Consider the following 22,867-nt stretch of genomic DNA (forward strand, 5'->3'; position numbering starts at 1 on the left):
AAAGCTTTTCATGTTTGTCTATAAGGAGATAAGGCCCGCACACCTGTTTCAGGCAAAGGATTTACTTTATTTCAGCTTAGCGACTACGTTCTGATCTCAACTGACCTGATGAAGCTGAAGCTGAAATAGTAAATCCTTTGCCTGAGACTGCCATCTCCTTTCATATATTATTTATGGCCCAGTACCCACCATCGATGTGCATGTACAGTAAATTGTTGTGCTCAGTCTATTATCATGACGCATGAAGAGAAAAGTTCAGATGTTATTGTAGGGGCGAAAAGATAATTCTCTGAAATATATGAGCCTATATGCGCCCCTACTGGACAACATCCAAAGGATCTGAGCTGCATAGCTCATCTCTGAATGCAGGCCGAACGGTCGCATAATAACTGAAGGCCTAGAGTAGGTGTCTCATGGGCCAACTCGCACGGCCAGCAACATGAGTACGTTAGGATGCACGTGCAGGCGACTTGTGAGAATGAGCACGAACAATGTACGCTACACGCACGAACCACAAGCACGCTAGGGAGCAGGGAAGCAGACATGGACTACACACAGACGGGAAGACACGGAAACATTGAGCCAGCTGGAGACATCTGGAGAGCCATAAATCTCTGCAATACAGCGATGTCGGAGGTGCCCGCACGGCGCACTGATGCTACAGCTGGTCGCTTCGACGCAGCAGAAGTTTCCTGTAATACACACACACACACCATATAAAACAGTGGCCAAGAAATATTAGTGGACATGCCAAAGATTGGGAAAAACAACAGAAGAACGGAGATGTACAAGACGGCAAATAGCAAATTGGGAGGGAATAGAACAAGAGTGGCAAAAACAAGGACGGGCAGGACAGACAGTAAGGGTTGATATAATGGTATAAAAGTGCAGTTTGAGACTCTGGGCGCCTTTCTTCCATGCAGCCAAAGGCTATGCTTCTCTGAATGCTGTACTTTACGCTGCACTATTATGAATAAACTGGCACTACTACTAATCTAACTTTGTCTATGTTGATCTGAGTTTCTCCAAGTCTGTCCAGGTGTTATCTATCTATCTATCTATCTATCTATCTATCTACTTGCCACTACATTATGAGTGAATAATGTTCCACAGGTATTAACTCCTTGCTTCCTGTGTGTGTGTGTGTGTGTGTGTGTGTGTGTGTGTGTGTGTGTGTGTGTGTGTGTGTTCGTCCAGTGCCAGAGCCTGCTCCTATTAAGCCCAGTACCGGTCCACACCAGTACCACCTCCACCTGCACCACCCCCCCCCTGCCAGCCCCACTCTGTCCCCGTCCTCGTCCTCCGGCAATGGCAAGCGCGCCTCGTCCGGCGGCCAGCCCTCGACTCCTCCGACGCCCCTTCAGCAGCAACAGCAGCCGCCGCCGTGCCAGCTGTCCTCTGCCAGCGCCCGCTACCCGCCCAGAGAGGTGCCTCCCCGCTTCCGCCAGCACGAGCAAAAGCAGCTACTGAAGAGAGGCCAGCCGCTGCCCGCGGGAGCCCTCAGTGCTCTCCTCCTCCCCTCCTCCTCTTTGACCTCGTCGTCCCCATCATCATCATCATCATCTACCACCAGCAGCGCGGCCACTAACTCCACCACATCCGCTGCAGGCAAACGCCACTCAGGTCAGTACTCACAGTCATTATAGTTTAGAAATATTCGTTAGTTTAACTTTTAAAATGTTTCAGTTTAGTTATAGTTACTTTTACGAGTGCATAGTACGAATTGACTAGTTTGTGTTTGGTTTTTTGACTAGTTTTGTAGTTAGTTTTGCGTAATTTTTTGTTTAAACACACGTGTGGGTTTGTGTGTACCCCCCCCCCCCCCATGACTTTATGTTATGACATCATCATCACGATGACACGCACCGCTCACTTCACTGTGTGATCTTCGAGTGTGATTTATTTGAGGGGCTCCAACTAACTATTAGTGTGTGTGTGCACAGACTTTGTCCTACACAAACATTGAATTCCCATTGACAATGGGAATTTAATTACAATAACCCTGCCTCACATACAGTACATAGTTGATCATTGGACCGTTCAATCTGGTCTGTACGAACCTGCAGTCAGCTCAACTCATAAAGCTTAACCGTGCAGGCTGAGGTGATGCTGACGCCCGAGCCTGGGAAACCCCTGTTGAAGGGTTTCTGTTCTTTTCACTTCCATGCAAATGGAAGCTACTAAGATGAGGACAAATGTTGGAAATCCCTCATAACACATTGATTGATACGCCATACCTTAGCTTTTTAGACACGCACGCACACACACACACACACACACACACACACACACACACACACACACACACACACACACCTTTCCGCTCTCTACAGCCTACGGTATCTTTTTAATGAACTCACCACCAGCACCCCACTGAGACTGCCTGCAGGCACTCATTGACTCTGTCTGTCTGTCTGTGTCTGTCTGTCTATTACTATGCACACACGTTGCTATGGATAAAGCGTGGCCGTTAGTAATATACTGTTGCTAAGACTATATTTATGTTCTCTTAATGGGCGAGAGCTCCACTTTCGTACATCTAGTGGAGTGTTTCTGTTCTTGATAGCTTTATTCTGGTAGCTATCCGCAATCTCCAATGCCTCCATTCCCCAGGAATGTAATGTAAAAATGTCATTCTTTTCTACCTTTTCTACCTCACATCTTTCCATTCCAAAGGGTCTTATTCATGTGATTCTGTCCGATCAGCATTGTGTTTGCATACTAATTTGAGAAGACAAAAAGAAAGACCATGCATATATACAACAATAACACAGACACACAGTAACTTTGAAGATGTGAGCAAAGCATAACATGAGCATCTGTTGGCATCGCTCTTCGCTTCTCCCTTCTTGCTCCCTCTTTTCATCTGGTCTCGTTCGTCCTTTGCTCTGTTGCTGCCTTTCATTACTGACTCACATGTTCGCTTGGAGAGCATCAGTCATTCAGTAAACAAATCTGTAGCAGCTGTGGTGCAAAGGCTAACTAGTTAGCTGGCATGAGCCTTGGTTCAGCACCGTGCATTGCAGAACCATATGATCCATGTCTAGCTTACATTCTGTCTGACCATGGTTGGTTATTGTCCTTATACTTCAATTCATATTAGCCTGTTCTCTTGGATTAGGATGAACTTCTGATGGCATTCTACTGTATATGAAAGTCGTCTTGCACATTTATGTGGGGAACATTTTTATTCACATTCACATATTGGCCTCCAAATGTATTGTTATTCAAAAGTATTGAATCTTAAAGATCCAGTGCAATGATTTCTGAAACAATTGGCATAATTGTATGCGGTTTTTGATGGATAAATAGTTACAGTGAGTGACGAGTGAGAGTCAGTCTAGCTTTCCCTAGAACTTGGATATACCGGTATAAATCTGTTAGATTCCATTGACAGAGTGACATTTTCACAGTGATGACTTTTGTCTTTTGTTAAATTATACCATGGAATTGAAAAAAAGCAATTCACACCATTTTGGCTTAGCCTTTAAACATTTTATATAAATTGCAGTTTGATTATTGCAGTCAATTGTCTCGTCTAGCATTATATGGCAAAATGCGCTATAAAACATTTATTTCCTTTTGTGATGTGATGTGATGTGATGTGATGAAGGTTTGACCCTTAATTGAAGCACACTTATCGAAAGTTCCATTTAACGAATTCCCTACACGATTACTCATAAAGTATCTGATCCCATAACCATAAGAAACTATATTTCTCATTTTCCTCCAGGACTGCTGGTGCTGGTGGTATGTTTTAACCTCTAATCTATAATAAACTCTGGTTGGCTAGCATAATAATAGAACTGAGGTTGAAACCACAGCCATATTGGTAACAGACTGAAGCTAGATGACTAGCATCCGGTTATGAGACTTTATTAAATGGATTTAGTAAAACACTATATAATGAATCAGTGATGCAAATAGCCTGCATCCTGCATCCTTAAACTCACTAAATTGAGAGAGGATGCAATCGTGTCACCCTCCCGGGGTCCTGGGATGCAATACTGTACTCTGTACTGTACTAACGTCATTGAAGTAGGATTCATAAAAAATAAACCGTTGTCTGCCGATTACGGGATATGCCATATTTGATCGTTTTATATCAATATGAAACGGCTACACTGCAAACCAACCTGTAGTCATGTCCCGGTTGCTATGCAACGCCTCTGTCACCACCAGCACCAGGATCTTTGCACATGGCCCCCATAGAGCTCCAGTCAAAGTAGGATCTCTGAAACTACGAGCGCTGATGTTCGGACGTGATTTGTGATTTTTCACCCGCTGGGGATCGACATATTACCGTTTCTGGCGAAAGGTAAACATCGTAAGCTAATGCTAACACTAGCCGCTTCTTCTCCTCTCTCTCTGCGAGGCCGGGAGAACGGATGTAAATGACTAGAAATCTCGTCATTTCTGTCGGCAGGGAAATGACCCCAGACAACTAGGTGGCAGTCAAAAAATAATATACATTGTGGGTTAATTGTTAGGCCTACAAAGGTTATTTAAATATTCAAAAGGAAAGTAACTTGTACTTTGAGTAAATTATTTACCAGGTACCCCAGGTACAAAAAATTATAATAATGTGGAAACTATGGGAGTAATTGTACTTTTACTTGAGCACAGAGTTCAAGTACTCTACCCAACACTAAACAATCCAGGTTAAATAGCAAGTTAACAGCTGTTTAGTTAATTAAATTGATTATCTGAATTAGATCATTTAAAAATAAGTTATTGTTATTATTGATTACAGGGCAATACCCAAAGTTCCCAAAGTGGGGTCCGGGGACCCTTAGGGGTCCTTGAGGGAGTTCCAGGGGGTCCCCATCTAAATGGTAGTTATACATTGGGTTCCCAGAGATAGAAATGGTGGACAAATTCAGTTCAAACTGGGTGTCCTTGAAATGAAAATGGTTGAAAATCACTCCTAGAGCCGTACAAATCTTCACTTATGGGGGTCCCTGGCATATCTTTTCTAATGGCGGTCCGCTTGCTAATGAGTGTCAATTTGGGGGTCCTTCACATGAAAAAGTTTTTTGGGTTTTTTTGGGGGGTTTATTAGATCAGTGGGTTTTAACCTAATGTATCCGTATGTGTGGATCTCACCACTGTCCATTTGGCCCTCCACTCTGTCGAGGGCTTCCCAGGACAACATCGCCTGTAGCAGTAAAAGCCCCAAAGCAGACCAACCCACACCACCCCTTCCATTCCTAGTCCCTGGGGCTTCCCATTCAGCGCCTCTTCTTTCCCTGTTTGCTCAGACAATAGCCCTGGGCGACTGCTGGCCGTCTTGTCCTAATACCAATGGCATATATTATTCATGGGGAAGACGTTCTAGTTTAAATCAATGCTTGGCTGTCAAAAACGGGGTGAATCTCAGCTTAATTCTTTATCAGAGAATATGATTTCCTTTATGACAGTATGGTGAAAGAAAAGAGAACATTTTTTGACAGATCTCGACAGAACCAAACCGTGAACTCGCAACATGCGTGGCATGTGCGTGACATAATCCTCTGATTTAGTTTTGGTTGCAGGGAGAGAGAGAGAGGAGGCAACGTTAACATGCTTTTTGACCTCTCTAGTAAGGTTGATACATAGAGTGATTCATTACTTAGTTGAAAGCAGGTTTTTCCCACACCAGAAATTGTAGCTCTACAAGATCACAGTGTGTCACACAATGCAATTGTAGATATGCTATTTTCGGTGCACGACATGGCCTGCAACCACGTATAAATGTTGCACGAGGCTAGGCCTGTCAAAATGATTACATAATCTCCTCATCGCAATTATTTGAGATAATCAATTATGTTGCACAATTGTTATAACCGTTTCCATGTACATTTTCTAACGTTTTCCAAAAATAGCAGAAATAGCTGATCTACACGCTTACAACACGTCACAAATTCTAACATGTTCTTGAAAGTACGTAAAATGTCTTTGTATATTTACCGGCAAGGCGTTTGTCATGTATGCCCTTTCGTGACGGCCCTACACGAGGCTTGTGAGGACACACTCTTTGTGGTTCCCCTCAGCTAAGCACAGAAACATACATGTGCATGGATTGCGGCTGCACACGTGTGTACACACACACACAGCACACTGAGCACAGTGCTCTGACCTAGATGTGTCCTCAGAGTAGTGGCTGTACTGCAAGCCAGCTGGCTGAGAGTTTGTAGAGGAGCAACGCACATCATGCACACACACACACACACACACAGACACACAGACACACACACACACACACCCTCACACACACACACACACACACACACACACACACACACACACACACACACCACATCCACTCTTTTCTTACCAGATCCCTGCTTTATTTTCCTGCTGCCAAGAATAAAATAAATATTTGGCATAATTTGGCGTTGCTTAGCAGCCTTATATTTGGATCAAAAGAATCCTACTGATGTTTATCGTGGAACAGAACACGAGTAACATTAGATTTATGCAAACTGTGCACAAATCTAACATCACAATGGGTTGCGCACGCACGCACGCACGCACGCACGCACGCACGCACGCACGCACGCACGCACGCACACACGCACGCACGCACGCACCACAACCACCCCCCCCCCCCCCCCCCAAAAAAAAACTCCATGGTCTTAATTCAAGGCATCTTCCCCCAGCCAGACTTGAGTGCATTCACAACACTTATGCACAATTGTGTGTGTGTCCCCCCCAACCCTTTATATTGTCGCCCAAACTCCAGACAGAGCCCCCCAATCCCCCCCCCCACCTCCACAGCTGACTATAGGGACCATTGAAGGACTGCCTTCCCAGTCAGCCAGTCGGCCTCATCCAGCCTGGGTCCCTGGGTGGGAGCAGGTGCTATAGAGTGGGGGTCTGTCTTAAGACGAGCAGACTGTGGGAACGGCAGTCCAACAGCTGTTTGCTGCGTCGTAGCCAGAAGGCATGCTGCAGGCAGGGTGCTGTTAACACACACACACACACACACACACACACACACACACACACACACACACACACACACTGGACCCTTTCATTTATGCTCTTTTGATTTGTAGGTAAAAGGGGTGGTGTGTAACAAATGCATCAGTGGTTGGCCTCTAGTCTTAATGTAAAAAAATAAAGGCTTTATTTTGTAATTAAAAGTTAATGCGTCGCATGAGACAACTGGTGGCGACGGAGGAAATCTACTCTGCTAAGACGTTGAAGAAATGCATCCTGCTTGTATAAAACGACTCGAGGGATTTTCTGTGCAATATACTGTATTTAAAGCATTTTTAAAACGGTTACACTTTTGAGATGAAAGCTTAAACCAAGCCCAGGTCAATGTTTTATTTGTTATGATAGATCTTCACCACACTAGTGAGCCCGTAATGATGCCAGACATGTATTTTTGGAGACAGATAAAGGTTGCCCCATCAGTGCACGGTGCGAGGATGTGCATCTCTTTCTCTCCAGAGAGAGAGAAGCCACCATGGTCTCTCTCTCTCTATCTCTCTCTCTCTCTCTCTCTCTCTCTCTCTCTCTCTCTCTCTCTCTCTCTCTCTCTCTCTCTCTCTCTCTCTCTCTCTCTTCCCCCCCCCTCCCTCTCTCAGCGGAGGTAAACAGACATGAAGGATGAGGTTTTCTAAAAACCCTCCCATGACCGTTTGCTCTCACTCTTTCTTTCTGTCTGTCTCAGCATCCGGATAAACAACGTGCCGTTGCTGCTCCGAGTGGGGGAGCGGAAGTCTCCTGAATGCGAGTTGGAGGGGCGATGATGAGGTTACTAAACGTTGTGGGGTGTTACGTATGCCCAGAGTGTGGCTCGAGTGTCACACAGTTGAATAGAGGAGCGACAGGCTGCGTCCAGTTCAGAGCCGAGAGAATGTCACCGGCTTAAAGCTATGACTCACACTCTAAAACAGTGGGTCCATTTATTGCAGAAAAACCTCTCTCTCTCTCTCACTCTCTCATATCTTCCTTTTCACAGCCCCCCTTAGTTCTGCTTTGATGATGTCATCATCACAAAGTTTCCCCTATTGTCATGTTTTTTTATTTTTTTATTTAAGCACAAGAAGTGTTTTAATATTTGCTGTTATTTCGTGGCTACTGTATGTAGGGATGTTTTCAGATCGCTTGCCTTCGCTCCATTTGCGTAGGCACACACGCGCACACACAAACAAATTAAGCGGTCTTGTTTCATCTTGGCAGAGGCAGCATATGGAGCTATAGAGGCCCCTATTGTTTTTATTTCTTCTCTATTCATTCGTGAAGCACAATCAGAGACTGCCCTCCTAGTTGCAGCCACAACGAAGCACCATGTTATTGATGCACGATTGCAAACAAAGACTGGAAGTAATTGTCCCCCTTTTAGCCGCTATTCATGCTCAGATCCCTTTATGCCCCCCCCCATCCCCCACCCCCGACATACATACACACGGGTGCGCACACACGCGCGCACAAACGCGTGCACACCCACTGCCCACTACCACACCTCAAAATCAGACAGACCTTGAACATGGTAAATGTATTTCTCTTCTGCACACACAGAGATGCACTGATGCACACACAGAATCATATCCATGTGTTCATACAGTGTATATATATATAGATATGTGTAATTGTGTAGTGCATCATGGGCACAGATGTAAGCACAGGTTGGGCTACATGGGTAGCCTTGCCAGCTAGCAGCAGCCTCTTTGCGGTGTTTGTGCTGTGATGCAGCAGCAGACAGATTGAAAGGATGGAGGCATTTGTTCCCCATCCTTTTGCTGATCAGGGTAATGCTTAATTTATAATTAGTTGCATGCCGGTGGCGCGCACCGAAAATAGCAGATCGACTGGCTCTCGAGCTTGTAGATCTGATATTTTTTGTCTATTTTAGGCACGCAACACCGGCAACTGGGTATTGATCACGTTTAACCTGTATCAGGATGCTACTGGTGCAACTCTCCTTAGGTATTTTTCCACTCTCTCTCTCTCTCTCTCTCTCTCTCTCTCTCTCTCTCTCCCTCTCTCTCTCTCTCTCCCTCTCCCTCTCCCTCTCCCTCTCTCTTTCTTCGTGACTGACTCGCCTTTTTTGTTTTTAAAGACACAGATGCCATTGGGCTCCTGTACCTCATCTCTCTCTTTCTCCTTTCTATATTGTTTTGCATTGATGAAAAATCACACACGTGTGAACTGAGTGGTGCAATTCCCCCCCCCCCCCTCTCTCCCTCTCTCTCTCTCTCTCTCTCTCTCTCTCTCACTCTCTCTCATTAGAGTCACTACCCCTCTCACTGGCGCCCCCTACTGCTATTATTAAGTCACATACTCATGCTCACACAGACAGACACACACACAAACAAACAAACAAGTACAAGGACATTGCAAGCTGGTTGTAGGAGTGGTTTGCACCACTCAAAAAGGCTGTCCTGTCCTGAGCATTTATGCAACCTATTTTTTACACACGTCAGAGAAAAATAAAAGCTGTATATGAGGAGTGTTATGAGGCAAATAGAACGGGGAAGGTATAGACACAGTGAGCAGAGGAAAATAACAGAGCAAGCAAGACATTCTTGTACAGGCTGCAACCTCTGAGCTCCTTGGCTGCGTTTCAGGTCTGATAAAATGGCGTCGCTGCCTGCTCTGCAGGCTAAAACACTGACAGAGTGGAAGAAAAGCAAAGAATAGAACGACATCAGTGTCTTTGAAAATGCCAGCGCTGTCATGCTTTTTTTCCTAGTAAAAGAAAACAGACTTCTAACAGCCACAGAAGCAGACAGAAGGCAGTGGTGGTTACTAAATAAACCGACTGTTTGCTCTTTCTCAGTATTACTTTGAGGTACAATTTGGCTGCGTGGCTAGAAGGCGTCAACCAAAACAATGGACCTGAAACTGTGCCAAACTAACTGTGGTGAAATGCAAGCTGCTAAAGAGGCACAAACATGGTTGCAACACCAACTCATAACTCAAGTCTCTCCAAATGATTGCCTTCACATTATTATGTTTAGTCACGCCTTTTGTGCCTTTTTCTTTAAACGTAGGAGTTATGAGAGTCTGGTGGATTTTGGAATTGATCCTTGTTGTCACCTACTTTATCACCTTTGCATTTGCAACCTCAGTTATTGATGGTGTCTGACTGTAGGCACAGACAGTGCCTGTTCTAACACATCTAAATCCCTGGCAAATAATATTTATTTATAATATTCCCCTACACTTCAGCTTTGGTTCAAGGTGTTTATTGTCACATACACATACAACAAAGCAGCATTATAACTTAAGCAATGCAATACTTATAGTACATCAGTATAGTGTATAACAATGGAATATTGCTGTTAAATAGTGGGGTTGTAACGATCTATTTTAACAATCAAAGTATGTATCGTTTGACTTTGTATCGTATCGTTTTGCAATGCAATTAGTTGGTATCGAATCATTTCGCAATGGAAATAAGTACTTGTGCGTTCACTGCATTGTATTTATCATTCAATATCACTACACTCTATCGATAAATGTGTTCAAATACCATGTCCATGTTTGTCAGAGAATCACTGTCTACTTATTTATATTCGTAATAATAAATATTTCCCTTAAAAGAAACTGCACTATAGAGCGTCGCAGTCACAATATCGCCCATGTATCGTATTGTCAACCATGTATCTTATCGCTGTTACAATTGATCATTACACCCCTAGCTGTTAGCATGCGAGAACCTAGTGTGGACATTTTGGTATTTTGACAATAGAGCAGATCTTCCTAATCATTCCTATTGTTTGTCTTGGACATAATGGCCTCCCACCTGACCATGGACACAATAACCTTATACTCTCACGACCAGCTGAATTATAGAAGATGGAAGGCCAAGTTACATTTATTTCTCCTTGTTATTTCTGAATTCTACTGCCTTTTGAAAAGATGAGCCTTAGTTTAGGCGGTGGACGGTGGTGTTAAAAAAGTATAAATGTTTGTGGCCTGATTTATTTTACTTGATAGTGTGCCGAATATTGAGCTTGTAGATTTTATTTTCAGTGAGCGACACCGCCTTTAGTTGCAACATAATATACATGAAGCATAATGCTGTCCTCCTCTTAGTAGTTTCATCTGTATGGCTCTGATTTGTGTGTGTGTGTGTGTGTGTGTGTGTGTGTGTGTGTGTGTGTGTGTGTGTGTGTGTGTGTGTGTGTGTGTGTGTGTGTGTGTGTGTGTGTGTGTGTGTGTGTGTGTGTGTGTGTGTGTGTGTGTGTGTGTGTGTGTGTGTGTGTGTGTGTGTGCACGCACACGTGTGCGCCACTACACTCACACACAGACGACCCTTTATGATAAGACCGCCTGGGGAGGGGAGATAAGTGTGCTGAGGGAAAAATTGCATGTGCAGGCACTCTGTGGTGTGTTGTGCAGTATCTTAAAGCCACACATCTGTCAACGCGTGTGTGTGTGTGCCTCAAACAAATGGACTTTCCCCCTCATCTGGTGGGATTGTTTTGACCACTGGGTCTTTATCTCTTGATGGATAACTTTTACTGTAGCAATTATGCAAATCACTGCAACCATCTGATGGAATCTAATAGCAGTTTAATAGTAGGTAAGGCAGCCAAATTACCAAACAGGACTAATATTTAACAAAACACACAGCCCAGGCCTAATAATTAACCGTTAGTAAGTAATACTTTTAGCTGGCAGTAGCGTGGCTTTAGTTCACTTTGAAAGGAATGATACTTTGAGTCCTAACTTCCTTCAAAATGGCAGCATTTGAATTTAATAGGCATGGATTGTATTAAATGGATTATGAAGTATGGATAAGAATGTATAGGGCTTGGCGAAGAGGTTGGATGAACAATATCTTACCATTAAAACTTCTGCTTTTGTGGCAAGATTACATTTTTCCTTTTCAAAAGAACTGAACCCTGGCTTGGATAATAACTAGAAAGGGGGGGGGTTACATTTTCTTATCTCCAAGAATTAATGGGTGACTTTCTCCGCTCATGTGCCTGGTTTGGCCTGTGAGATATTCTCAAAATTGCAGGAGCCCTTATTGGTTTTCTAGCCTGTTGAGGGCCTGGCCCAGTGGTTAGGGTGTTTGCATGCTGGATCGATAAAACTGTCGGCTCTGCCCCACTATCATTAATAAGGCATTGATTAGCTGCCTGCCGATGATTGATTACACCCTTAAAGCATTGAATCAGTCTATTATTAGTTATCCAACTGATATAGGCTGCTTGTGTGCTTTAATGAGATGCTTGTAATTGTGGGCTGTTGTGTAGGGAATGCATGCTTACCAAGTATACAACTTTTGTAATAATATGAGGATTTAGTCGAAAACATATTCAGTCATAACTAAATCAGCTGGTCAGGTTAGCAGTAAGAAGAGAAACGGTTAATACATTGTAGGTAGTGGATTCAAGACATGCAAGATACAATCAATGAAATGTTGGTGGAAAGCAGAAATGGTCGCAGGATAGCATGCATACTGTACATACATGATGCACAACACACTTGCACACGGGGAGAGAGAGGTTTGTGGTTTCTTGTAGCCATCGGGGGGGAGGAGGAGGAGGAGCAGGTCCACTGGAGCGAAGGGAGTGATGGATGAGGAGCCGTCCCGGTTTCATTCCAATAAATGAGCAGCGTTCCACTTCCCCAGCCAGGTAGCCACGATGGAGATGGATGGGTCTCTCAGTGCAGGCAGGGTGTTGGAGGAGAGAGGAAGAGGAGGAGAGGTGAAGGGGCGGAGGGGAGGGAGAGAGAGGGAGGGAGGGAGTCTGGGAGATAAGCAAGGGAGGAATAGGAGGGACCAAACACTAAAGGGTGAGGATGGAAGTGAGGAGAGAAATAATAGAAAAGGGAGGAAGATGAGATATGGGAGGGCAAAGAGCAAATGTGGAAGGGGAGATGGGGAAGTAAAGAGAGAGAGAGAGCAGAGAGAAGAAAAGTGGGGTGATGGTGTTTGGGCGTGTAATGAATTGGAGAAAGGACAGTTGGAACAAGGGAGAGGGAGAGAGATAGAGAGAGGGGATGCAGAGAAGAAAGGCAGAGCTTCATCTAACCGTGTTTTCCGTCTGGCTGGCCGTGCCAGCAGAAGGATATATGGGTCTGCCATAGCTGATGTGACATGCAGCATGCTCGGCTGTGCATTCTGATTATGTGTTGGATTGCGGGAAGCGAGCGAGTGTGACCATCTCTTCCTGCCTACCGTTAGTCTGATAGCCAGAGGTAAACCAACCACGGAGATGGAATTGGTCCTGGGAGCCGAGGGGAAAGGGGGCGGGGGGGCTGTATTACATGGTGTTCCTTAGTGTAATCTCCTTCTCTCTCTCCCTCGTCGTTTTTCTCCTGCTCATCCATCCCTTCATTTCCCTGCCACTCCCTGCCAACTTATTTCCTTCTATTTGGCTTTCTCACCGACTGTCACTCACCGTCTCCGTCTCTTTCTCCCCCCTGCAGACGTGTCCCTCCGGAGTGGCCCCGGTGCCCAGTATGAGACCCCCCACTGGGGAGCCTCTTTGCCCACTGACTCCAGCACCAGCAGCTGGGACCAAGTGATCATCGACAGAAAGGACACCACGGCTTGGCCCCCCGTTAGCCACAACAGTGACACAAGCCACCCCGCAGCGCCAGAATGCCCCTCAGGCTTGGCTAAGTCCAGCCCAGACACTGTCGCTATCGCTACCATCAGTTGTAGTAGTAATAGTAGTAGTAGTAGTTGTATGAGTATGGCCACGGGGGCTGCAGGCCAGCAGGCCCACTACACTTCTCTCAAAGCCAACGGCAACATGATGACGGGCCCGGGGATGGTCAACGCCATAGGCGGTGGCAGTAGAGGCTGGAGTGCCGATGGCAAACCAGACGTAATTAACGGCGGTCGAGCCGGCGGTCCCAACAGCTGGGGCTCTCCCAGCTTCAACTTGAACCTCAACCCCAACGCCAACCCGTCTGCATGGCCGGTGCTCGGCCATGAGTCAGGAGGAGGGGGAGGTGGTGGGGGTGGTATGGGGTCTAATGGACTGTCCAACTCCGCAGCTCTCCAACCAGGCTTGAATGGCAACGGGAGCATCATGGGAGGAGGGAGCATGGGAGGAGGCAACGGGAGCATGGGAGGAGGCAACGGGAGCATGGGAGGAGGCGACCCAGGCAGGGGAGGCTGGGGAGGCATGATGAGCCCCGACGGAAACCATCAGAAGCACCCTTCATCCAACACAAACGTGTCTTTTAGCATGGAGCCTGCAAACCTTAACACCGACGGACCAAACCACAGCAAGAAGCAGCAGCAGCAGCAAGGTCAGGAGCCTATGAGCCCCATCCACGGGCTGCCCGGCTGGGGAGGCCAGTCGCCCACCGAGTCTTCCCAGCTCAACGGGGACACAACCGGCAGCTCAGTGTGGGGAAGTGGAGACGCCAAGGTGGCCGATTCCCAGAAGGACTCGGGCGGCGGCTGGGGTTCGACCCCGTCCGGGGGCAACTCGGCATGGGGCCGCCAAGACAGCGGAGGTGCAGGTGGAGGTGGTGGTGGAGGTGGAGGTGGTGGTGGAGGCTGGGGGGACTGGGGCGGGAAGCCCTCTGGTGGTGGGGACGGGCCTAAAGGCTGGGACTCCGGCAACGCCGATGCCGGCAACGCTAGTTCAGGCCAGGAGCAGCAGCAGCAGCAGCTCAGTGGCTGGGGCCAGCCGGCCAACAGCGCGGCCCCGGCCAGCGAGGGCAGCGGAGACAGCAGCGAGGGGCGAGGGTCCCGCATGAACGGCTCCTCCAGCATGGACGTTCCTCCTCCACTGCCCCGCCAGGACCTGGACCCCAGGGTGCTGTGCAACTCGGGATGGGGACAGACGCCCGTCCGCCAGCACACCGTGTGGGAGATGGAAGAGGCCACCGCTGACTGTGAGAAGAGTGAAAGGATGAGCGAAAGGAAGGGTGAAAGGAAGAATGAAAGGCAGAGTGAGAGGCAGAGTGAGAGGCAGAGCGAGAGGCAGAGTGAGAGGCAGAGTGAAAGGAAGAATGAAAGTAGCTCCGACAACTGGGGAGGCTCCGGTTCCGGCGGGGGACCTGCGGCCACTAACGGAGGCACCGTCAACCCCAACCTCGGCCCCAGCCAGAGGCCCGGGTCTGGGGGCAAGACCGACGGCAGCTCCGGTGGTTCATTGTCCAGTTGGGGAGCTCCACCACCTCAATCAGTCCAGACGGGATCGGGATGGGGTGACCCCCCGCAGCCACACGGCAAGACCCCCAACGGCACCACCGGTGGCTGGGGGGAGCCAATGTCCACCAATGGCCCCAAGAGTGGAGGCCCACAACAATCCTGGGGATCTGAAGACAAGTCGCCCAATTGGGACGACAGGCCAGCCAAGACCCAGCCAAACCAAAGCTGGGGTGAAGGGCCCAAGAACTCCCCCGGCTGGGGCAATAATAGTAGCGGTGGCTCCAACAGCTCCAGCACAGGCGAATGGGGAGAGCCTGAAGTTAAGAAGAACGGCTCCTCCAGTAGCATGTGGGAAGGCGAGGGAGGGAATGGAGGGAACGGAGGGAACGGAGGCTGGAAGGACAGCCCTAGAGGAGGAAACGGAGGAGGAAACGGAGGAGGAAACGGCGGAGGAAATGGCTGGGGAAAGCCTGCCCCTGTTGTGAGCGGTAATGGTAATGGTTGGGGGGAGAGCCGGGAGACCCAGCGCACCAATGGCCCAGTGCAGGGAAACTGGGACTCCTCCAAGCCCCAGGAGAGCAGCAGCAGCAGCAGCACGGGCAGTGGAGGAGGTGGCAGCATGGGTTCCTGGGGCGGCCCTGGTTCTGTGAAGCAGAACAGCTCCAACTGGGGCAATGGCAGCAAACAACAAGACCAGAGCATGGAGTCCTCCACAGGCTGGGAAGAACCCTCCCCTCCCTCCATCCGCAGGAAGATGGAGATTGACGACGGCACGTCCACCTGGGGAGAACCGCCCCCGACCGCCACCAACAAGAAGAATAGCGTCAACATGTGGGACCGCAACGGCACCAACGGCAACCCAGGAAACAACGGCCCGCCAGGAAACAATGGCCCGCCCGGAAACAATGGCCCGCCCGGAAACAATGGCCCGCCCGGAAACAACGGCCCACCCGGAAACAACGGCCCACCAGGAAACGGCGGCCCGCCGCCCAATAAAAATGGTGGAATAATTATGGCCAACAACAATCACTCCGTGGGCCCAAGCAACAACAATCACCATCACCCCCACCACATGCAGCACCACCACTCGCACCATGGCCCACCTCCAACGCACTCACAGCACCACGGCAACAACAACGGGTCGCCCAACAGTGCCGCTCCTCACCAGGGTGGTGGACCCCAGAGCAGACCCCCCATTGCCAGCCCAGGTGAGAGAATGATTATTATTATATAATTTCTTAAAACCTGCACGAACTACCTATAGAATGATTTTTTTTTTACATTCACTTTTTGGGCGTCTGCTCTGTTTTATTCAAAGCTTGTTAAGCTTATGACCCAGTTGTGACAATAAGTTGAAAGAACAAAGGGCATAGACGGAACCGCAAGATTGTTTTTGCACTATAAATGCATATATATAATTTACACTATATTTATATAAATCACCCTGTGTGAAGTGATAATATATTAAAGTCTAAATCATGTCGCTATGATTAGGTGGTGTAATGATGATGTAAGACAAGATGACGTACATTTTCCCTTCATTGTCAATGGCGTTTTTAGAACAAACATTGAACTAAATACAAACATTAAACCTGTATATAGGAGGGGCTAGCGCCCCTCACACATTACAGTAAAACATTGTCCCAGAGGCAAACCATTTCATGCAAGGATAAATCCATTACAGATGAATCCAGCCTTCATTAAACAGATACCCCCATAAGTATCATGAAGGCTGAAGTTGCACTGCGGTCAGTTTAAACAAGCCACAGTGTAGACAAAGCAAAGCCTAAAAGGCTCTCCTCTCTCATCACTTTTAGTTGCAAATGAGACCAGTGCCCCCTGCTGTTATAAACCTGTCTTGCACGTTGTCTTGACCAGCTCCTTTAGCCACACGCCACAGTTCCTTTTTCTGTCAACCAAGAAAAATAGAGAAATTAGAGATGGAGTTAGAGGTTGCCGAGTTCAGCTGAGATGGAGCAAAAAAAAAAGTTCTTGAGTGAGCTATGGAGAGCAGTGGAGGTCTGGGTGAAGGCCAGCAGCAGTTAAACTGGCATGCACTGGCTGGCATGAGTTACTGCTTTCATCCACCTTCTCCTCCCACTCACACAAACGCGCACATGCACCGAGTGCTTGGCAGGTCAGCCTGACCCGGTCTGAGCCAGTCAGTCAAGGGCCTGCTGCTATCAGAGAAGGCTGCTATGAAAGGCCTCTATATATAGAAGGCATGGCAGTGTTTCAACTCACTGGCCTACTGCGAGGCTGTCTCCCCTATTAACATGTCACTACAGCCCAGTGAGAACTTCGAGGCACAGCCAGAGCACTGAGAACTCCAGAGTTTGTGTAGGGATAGCGAGTGTGGCGAGCAGGGCTGCTCCCATCAGCATTTTTGGTGGCCGATACTCATCACAAAATGAATAAATGAGAAAATGTTCACTCCAGTCCTTATTATTAGACCTGGTGGTCTCTTCTAAGAATAGTCTTAACCATATTATTGTACCCCTATGATGACACCGTCTTTGCATAGGACTTGTGGCTTGATTAAATTGGCCCGTTATGAAACATTCATTAAAATATTATCAATAGGCCCTCCAAATATTATTCAGTAAATTCCGTTTATCAGACAAATGCTAAGTGATACATTTATTATTTGGTAACCCCTCTTTTAATTAAAACCAAAAATCATAAAAGGGCTTTTATTTTCTATGTTGGCCAATCACAGATTCAGTCATTTGGAGTGAAAATCTGTATCAGTGGCCGATAAACCGGAGTACCCCTAGTGACCAGCTCAGTGGCCTTGTGGTTTAGTGTCCGCCCTGAGACTAGGAGGTCGGGATTCAATCCCCGGCCGGATCATACCAAAGACATGGGACCCAGTGCCTCCCTGCTTGACACTCAAGGGTTGGATTGGGGGTATAAGTACTTGGGGGGTGTACTTGTACATCAAGCTGCCTCACGCTACAGAAACAGGAGATTCCCTATGGGCCTCATGGCTCGGCAAGGCTACTTACTAGTATGACTCCTTTCCTAAAGTGTACTGTACCTTTTATTTTATAAACATTAACACTAAACATTTCCAACTGTCTCTGTCTCTCCTTCTCTCTCGCTGTCGCTCTTCATTATGCCCAACTCAGGTTGGGGAGAACTTCCCAATGCTCAGCCCAAGCCTGAGCCTGCCTGGGGAGAGCCAGCAGCTCCATCGTCTGCGGTGGACAATGGCACGTCGGCATGGGGAAAGTCCACCGGGGGCGTAGGAACATGGGGAGATGGGGGCCAACATGGGGGCCACGGGGGCCACGAGCCCTCTGGACCCTACGGCAGAGCCAACGGGCCCCCAGGCCCAGCACCTTGCAAGCCAGGTAACACTCCCACAGATATATCTATAAGGTTCAGTGATGGAGGATGGCAACAGTAACATTTTAAGGGGAATGTTTACACATTACATCAAAGGTGATCAACATTACTTGACAAAGACACACCCAATCAGTATTTTGTTTAAAGTAGACTTGTTTCTTAACAATATACACAGGTAGTTTCTTCAGAATTGTTTCCATCTGTGTTGCATATTTGTGAGTTGTTGCAGAGATTAATGCAATTCCATGCATCAGTGGGTCTTTGTTATTGGTGCTGTTATTTGGAAAAGGTTATGTAGGAAGGCATAGAGAGAATGGGGCATGACAAATGGCAACAGTGGCACCAAGTGGTCAGTTTTAGAATGACATCATACTCACCAGACGCTTCCATCTTCCTAGCATTAACCTTATTTTGATCATATATTTGGCACATTCTGTCACGTTGGCTTCTGTAATGGTTTTGCTCCCCCACTCTCCCAGGCCCCAAACTTATGCAAGATAGCTGGGGAGGTGGAGGGGAGGAGATGGGCATGTCAAGCGGCCAATGGGAGTCTGAGGACGGGGACATGTGGAACAGCCCCACCTCCCAGGAGAGCAGCTCCTCTGGCTGTAACTCCTGGAGCAACGGACCCAAGAAGGGTCCAAGCAAGGTCCGAGAACAGTTACAGGTATACTATATTTATGTTGCAGAACTCTTAAGAACCCATTAAGGCCTGAGGACCATTCTACGAATGCCTTCTAAATCAGTAGTTCTCAAACTTTTTCAGTGCCCCCAAAATTACTGTATATATTTCTGGCTTTTGTGACACAGATGCTTTCTCGGTTTTAACCCATTCTGAACACGAACCATTTTTGGTGTTTTAAGCATTATGTTATACTTTAAGCATTCTTCTATTTTTGAAAAATCGTGAAAATGTGGTGCAAATCTTTGAATATATATTCTTTCAGAGCGAACGTTTTTAACTCAAATCTTTGCTTCTGGGGGGTTCCTGGAACAACATATTTTCAGATGGGATGGGGGTCGGCGGTCAAGTACATATAATTTTGGGGGTCCTTGATATGAAAATGTTTGAGAACGACTGACATAGAAACATATGGCTTTTCAGAAAACAGTTTTAGAAACATTTGTAGAATCGCCCTCAGGTCTAAATGGGTTAATAATAATACAATTCATAATAATGTAACACCTGTAAAAATATAATACAATGTATAACTTTGATGAAAACCTGTGTGTTCAGGGGAAACTAAGCAACAAGGCAGATGAGGCCTGGGTCATGAATCGTCTCATCAAACAGCTCACTGACATGGGATTTCCAGTAAGTTAGACTTTGATTCATTGATTACTTTATTAGCAGTTTGCGCAAAAGAAAGCACAGCAAGGTCAGCTAAGAGGATTTTAAACCCAAGAAAGCCTATGGTTTGTTTCCATTGGGGTCCTTTTGTACTCAATTCATCGAAATTGGGTACAAAAACATTTGACAGACAAATATACAATACTATGCAAGAACTTCAGACTCTCCTTACTGAGTGTGGAGTGAAACTGATTTATTACAGTTGCTCTGATGCTCTCCCACTTAATGTCATTCAGACACGGAGGCAATTTTTTTCATGTAAAAATATTTGCATGTCAGTATTTCACATTTTCTTAGCGTTTATTCGTCATGTCTGGTGTGTAGTTGTTCACTCGCTTATGTGTACATTGGAGAAATGCACACTAAACACCGAAACTCTTACAACTGAAACGGAATGCATTTTTGCTTAAAAAAATAAAGTGTAACGTGTAAGGGCATACAAGCCAAGTGGCAAATTCCCCGAAACATGAAGCGTGTTAGAAGTCAGCTGACAGTCCCACGTTGTCCATGTGTTCACAGAGAGACCCTGCTGAGGAGGCTCTGAAGAGCAACAACATGAATCTGGACCAGGCCATGAGTAAGTTTCTCCCTGTGTGTGCACACTGTGCACATAGAAACCTTGTACATGTATTACATATAAAGCTGTTAGTTTTCAAGAAAATATGGAATGAAGAACCTGTGTTCCAATGGATCCAATGTAGTTATTATTTAGCCAAAAACTCTTGTTAATACTTTTCATTGGTTCCATGTTTATAAAAATCCCACAAACAAAACAATGCATCGACACATATTGTTTGCTTGTAGACCTGCTATTTTCACAATGCTTTGCCATGACATGCCCAAAATAGGGCCAGATTGAAAGTAGTAAAGGATAAAGGTGTGTTTAATGTGTGTGTGTCTGTAGATTGTAGTGCGTCAATGGCTGCTCCTCCCTCCTTTCACCTCCCAGGCGCCCTGTTGGAGAAGAAGACCGAGCTGGACAAGCGGGGAATGGGCATGTCCGACTACAGCAACGGCCTGAACAAACCCATGGTGTGTCGGCCCTCTGCCCACTCCAAAGACGCCTCCGACCGCAACCCCTTCCTCGACAAGGTATGAGCCTAAACCTTCCTTTGGCGTGGTGCCCAGGTGGCGCCTCAGCCCTAAAATGACCAGTGATTCCCAACCTTAAGTTGTTTTTTTGTTTGCAATTTTTGTCAAATTATTATGTAGTAATTATTTTATAGTATCATTAAAACGGGTTGGGGGTCCACTTTCAATAACCTAACGGGAATCACCATGGATGGCAGGTTGGCAATGGCTCATAGAATCGGGAATCGGAAAGGTTCCCGGTTAAATCCCAGCTCTACCTTTGGTTGTCTCTGAAGTGTTCTTGAGCAAGTCACTGAAAACCAACCTGCTCGAGCAAATGGAACACAGACGAAATTTAACTGGGTCTGGGAATCAAAAGGTCAATAATTCGCCTCCTGGCCGGGAGTGACACTTAACCCCAAACTGCTCCCCGGGGGCCGTATTAATGGCAGCCATTGCTCCTAATAGTTAGGATGGGTAAATGCAGAGGACACATTCTATGTGTGTGCCAATGTACTATAGCGCAATCTTGTCCCTATAAAAAATGACTTATTTTGTCCCCAATTTGTCTTCCCTCTCTGTCTGTCTGTCTGTCTCTCTCTCTCTCTCTCTCCCCCTCCTTTCTCATTCTGCCTCTGCCTCGCTACTCGCCCCACTCTCCTCCTTTCCGCTCCACCAATCTCTCTTTTCTTTCGCCCTCCAAACCCTTCCGTCTCTCTGAACCAGGATGGGGGCATGTCAGACGACGCCTCCCCCTCACCATTTCTGCCTTCCCCCAGCTTGAAGCTCCCCCTAACCAACAACGGCCTGCCTGGGCAGGGAATGGGACAGGGCAACCCGGGGCTGGTCATGCAAAACTTGAACAACAGACAGGTGACTCACTTGTGCCACCAGCTTGTTTTTTTGTTTTTTTTGTTGTTGCAGAAAACGCACTTTTCTGTCTGGGTTTGTTTCCATCAAGGTCCAACAGAGTCAAATCCTCTGGGTTACGTATTTTCTAAACTCTCCCAAGCTATAACAACAATTCACAGTAGTGTTCTTTATGGCACTGATTACCGTAGATTCACTGAAATGGTTCAAATACCACAAATTTACTGTAATAGTTGGCGGCGCTGGTGCAGAGGCCCGGCTGACAACTTGAATACGATATTGCATAATCAATGATACAAAACATCTCATGAACACCATTATGTACACTGCATCATGTACATCTACTGTAGACATTGAATAATCTACAGCTGCAGTGAGCGTTGGCTATTTGAATGCCGAACACGTATTCGGTGAATGCAACAACAGACCAACTTAATGAGTCCACCCACTCTTTCTGACTCACACACATCCACATCCCTTTTTTCTGCTATTGCTCACTCAAGTGTTTTTATGCGTGGACGACCTTGCCTGAAGTGACAATTGAAACTGGATAGTTGAGTCTTATCAAATGTCGTCCCAAGAGGCCACCTTGGCCCAGAAAACTCCCAGCGTGTCCTTGGAGCCCAAACAAAGGCCCTGGTATTGCAGTGACTAAATAGAAGTACCTCTATCCCTCGGTGGAGAATAGGACGTTCACAATAACCCCAAGGCCATTTAGGACGGGGACAAAAAGCACAATAATACGTTGTTGGAGGGTTTTTGAGTATTGTTTTTTGTATTGCTGTTACTGTTGTGAAATGACAGGAATGACATTGATCTGAACTACAATGAGTGTTTGTTTTTTATTGAGTGGGTATATTGGTGTGAACTAAATATTAAAACAATGACTTGACAGTAGGTTGCTTATGTGTCATAAGATCCAAAATGGAAGCACACACATCTCCGAAAAAATTTGACGGGTGCTGAACAAAAAACTATACATACCGAATTTAAGAAGGTAGGATGTCCGCACACCGTTCTTAAGCTCCTAGTAGTTTTCTGATGAAGACCTGACATGGTCGAAACGTTGAATCTATCCTTAATAAACTACTGGGAGCTAAGAACGGTGTGCGGACATCCTACCTTCTTTCTGCTTATGTGTCGACCTCACA

General features: G+C 46.6%; 1 protein-coding gene across 1 annotated transcript in view; it reads left to right on the forward strand.

Moving 5' to 3' along the window:
• tnrc6c1 (trinucleotide repeat containing adaptor 6C1) overlaps positions 1-22,867 on the forward strand; it is a 75,268-nt gene that overhangs the window by 31,835 nt on the left and 20,566 nt on the right. The window contains exons 4-11 of the mRNA XM_083765652.1: positions 1,198-1,623; positions 13,387-16,281; positions 18,205-18,429; positions 18,904-19,091; positions 19,662-19,739; positions 20,295-20,352; positions 20,725-20,867; positions 21,573-21,719. Coding sequence (XP_083621778.1) covers positions 1,198-1,623; positions 13,387-16,281; positions 18,205-18,429; positions 18,904-19,091; positions 19,662-19,739; positions 20,295-20,352; positions 20,725-20,867; positions 21,573-21,719 — 4,160 coding nt within the window. The remainder of the gene's footprint in view (positions 1-1,197; positions 1,624-13,386; positions 16,282-18,204; positions 18,430-18,903; positions 19,092-19,661; positions 19,740-20,294; positions 20,353-20,724; positions 20,868-21,572; positions 21,720-22,867) is intronic.

This window comes from Protomyctophum parallelum (genome assembly GCF_964188405.1).
Source record: "Protomyctophum parallelum genome assembly, chromosome: 5".
NCBI lineage: Eukaryota > Metazoa > Chordata > Actinopteri > Myctophiformes > Myctophidae > Protomyctophum > Protomyctophum parallelum.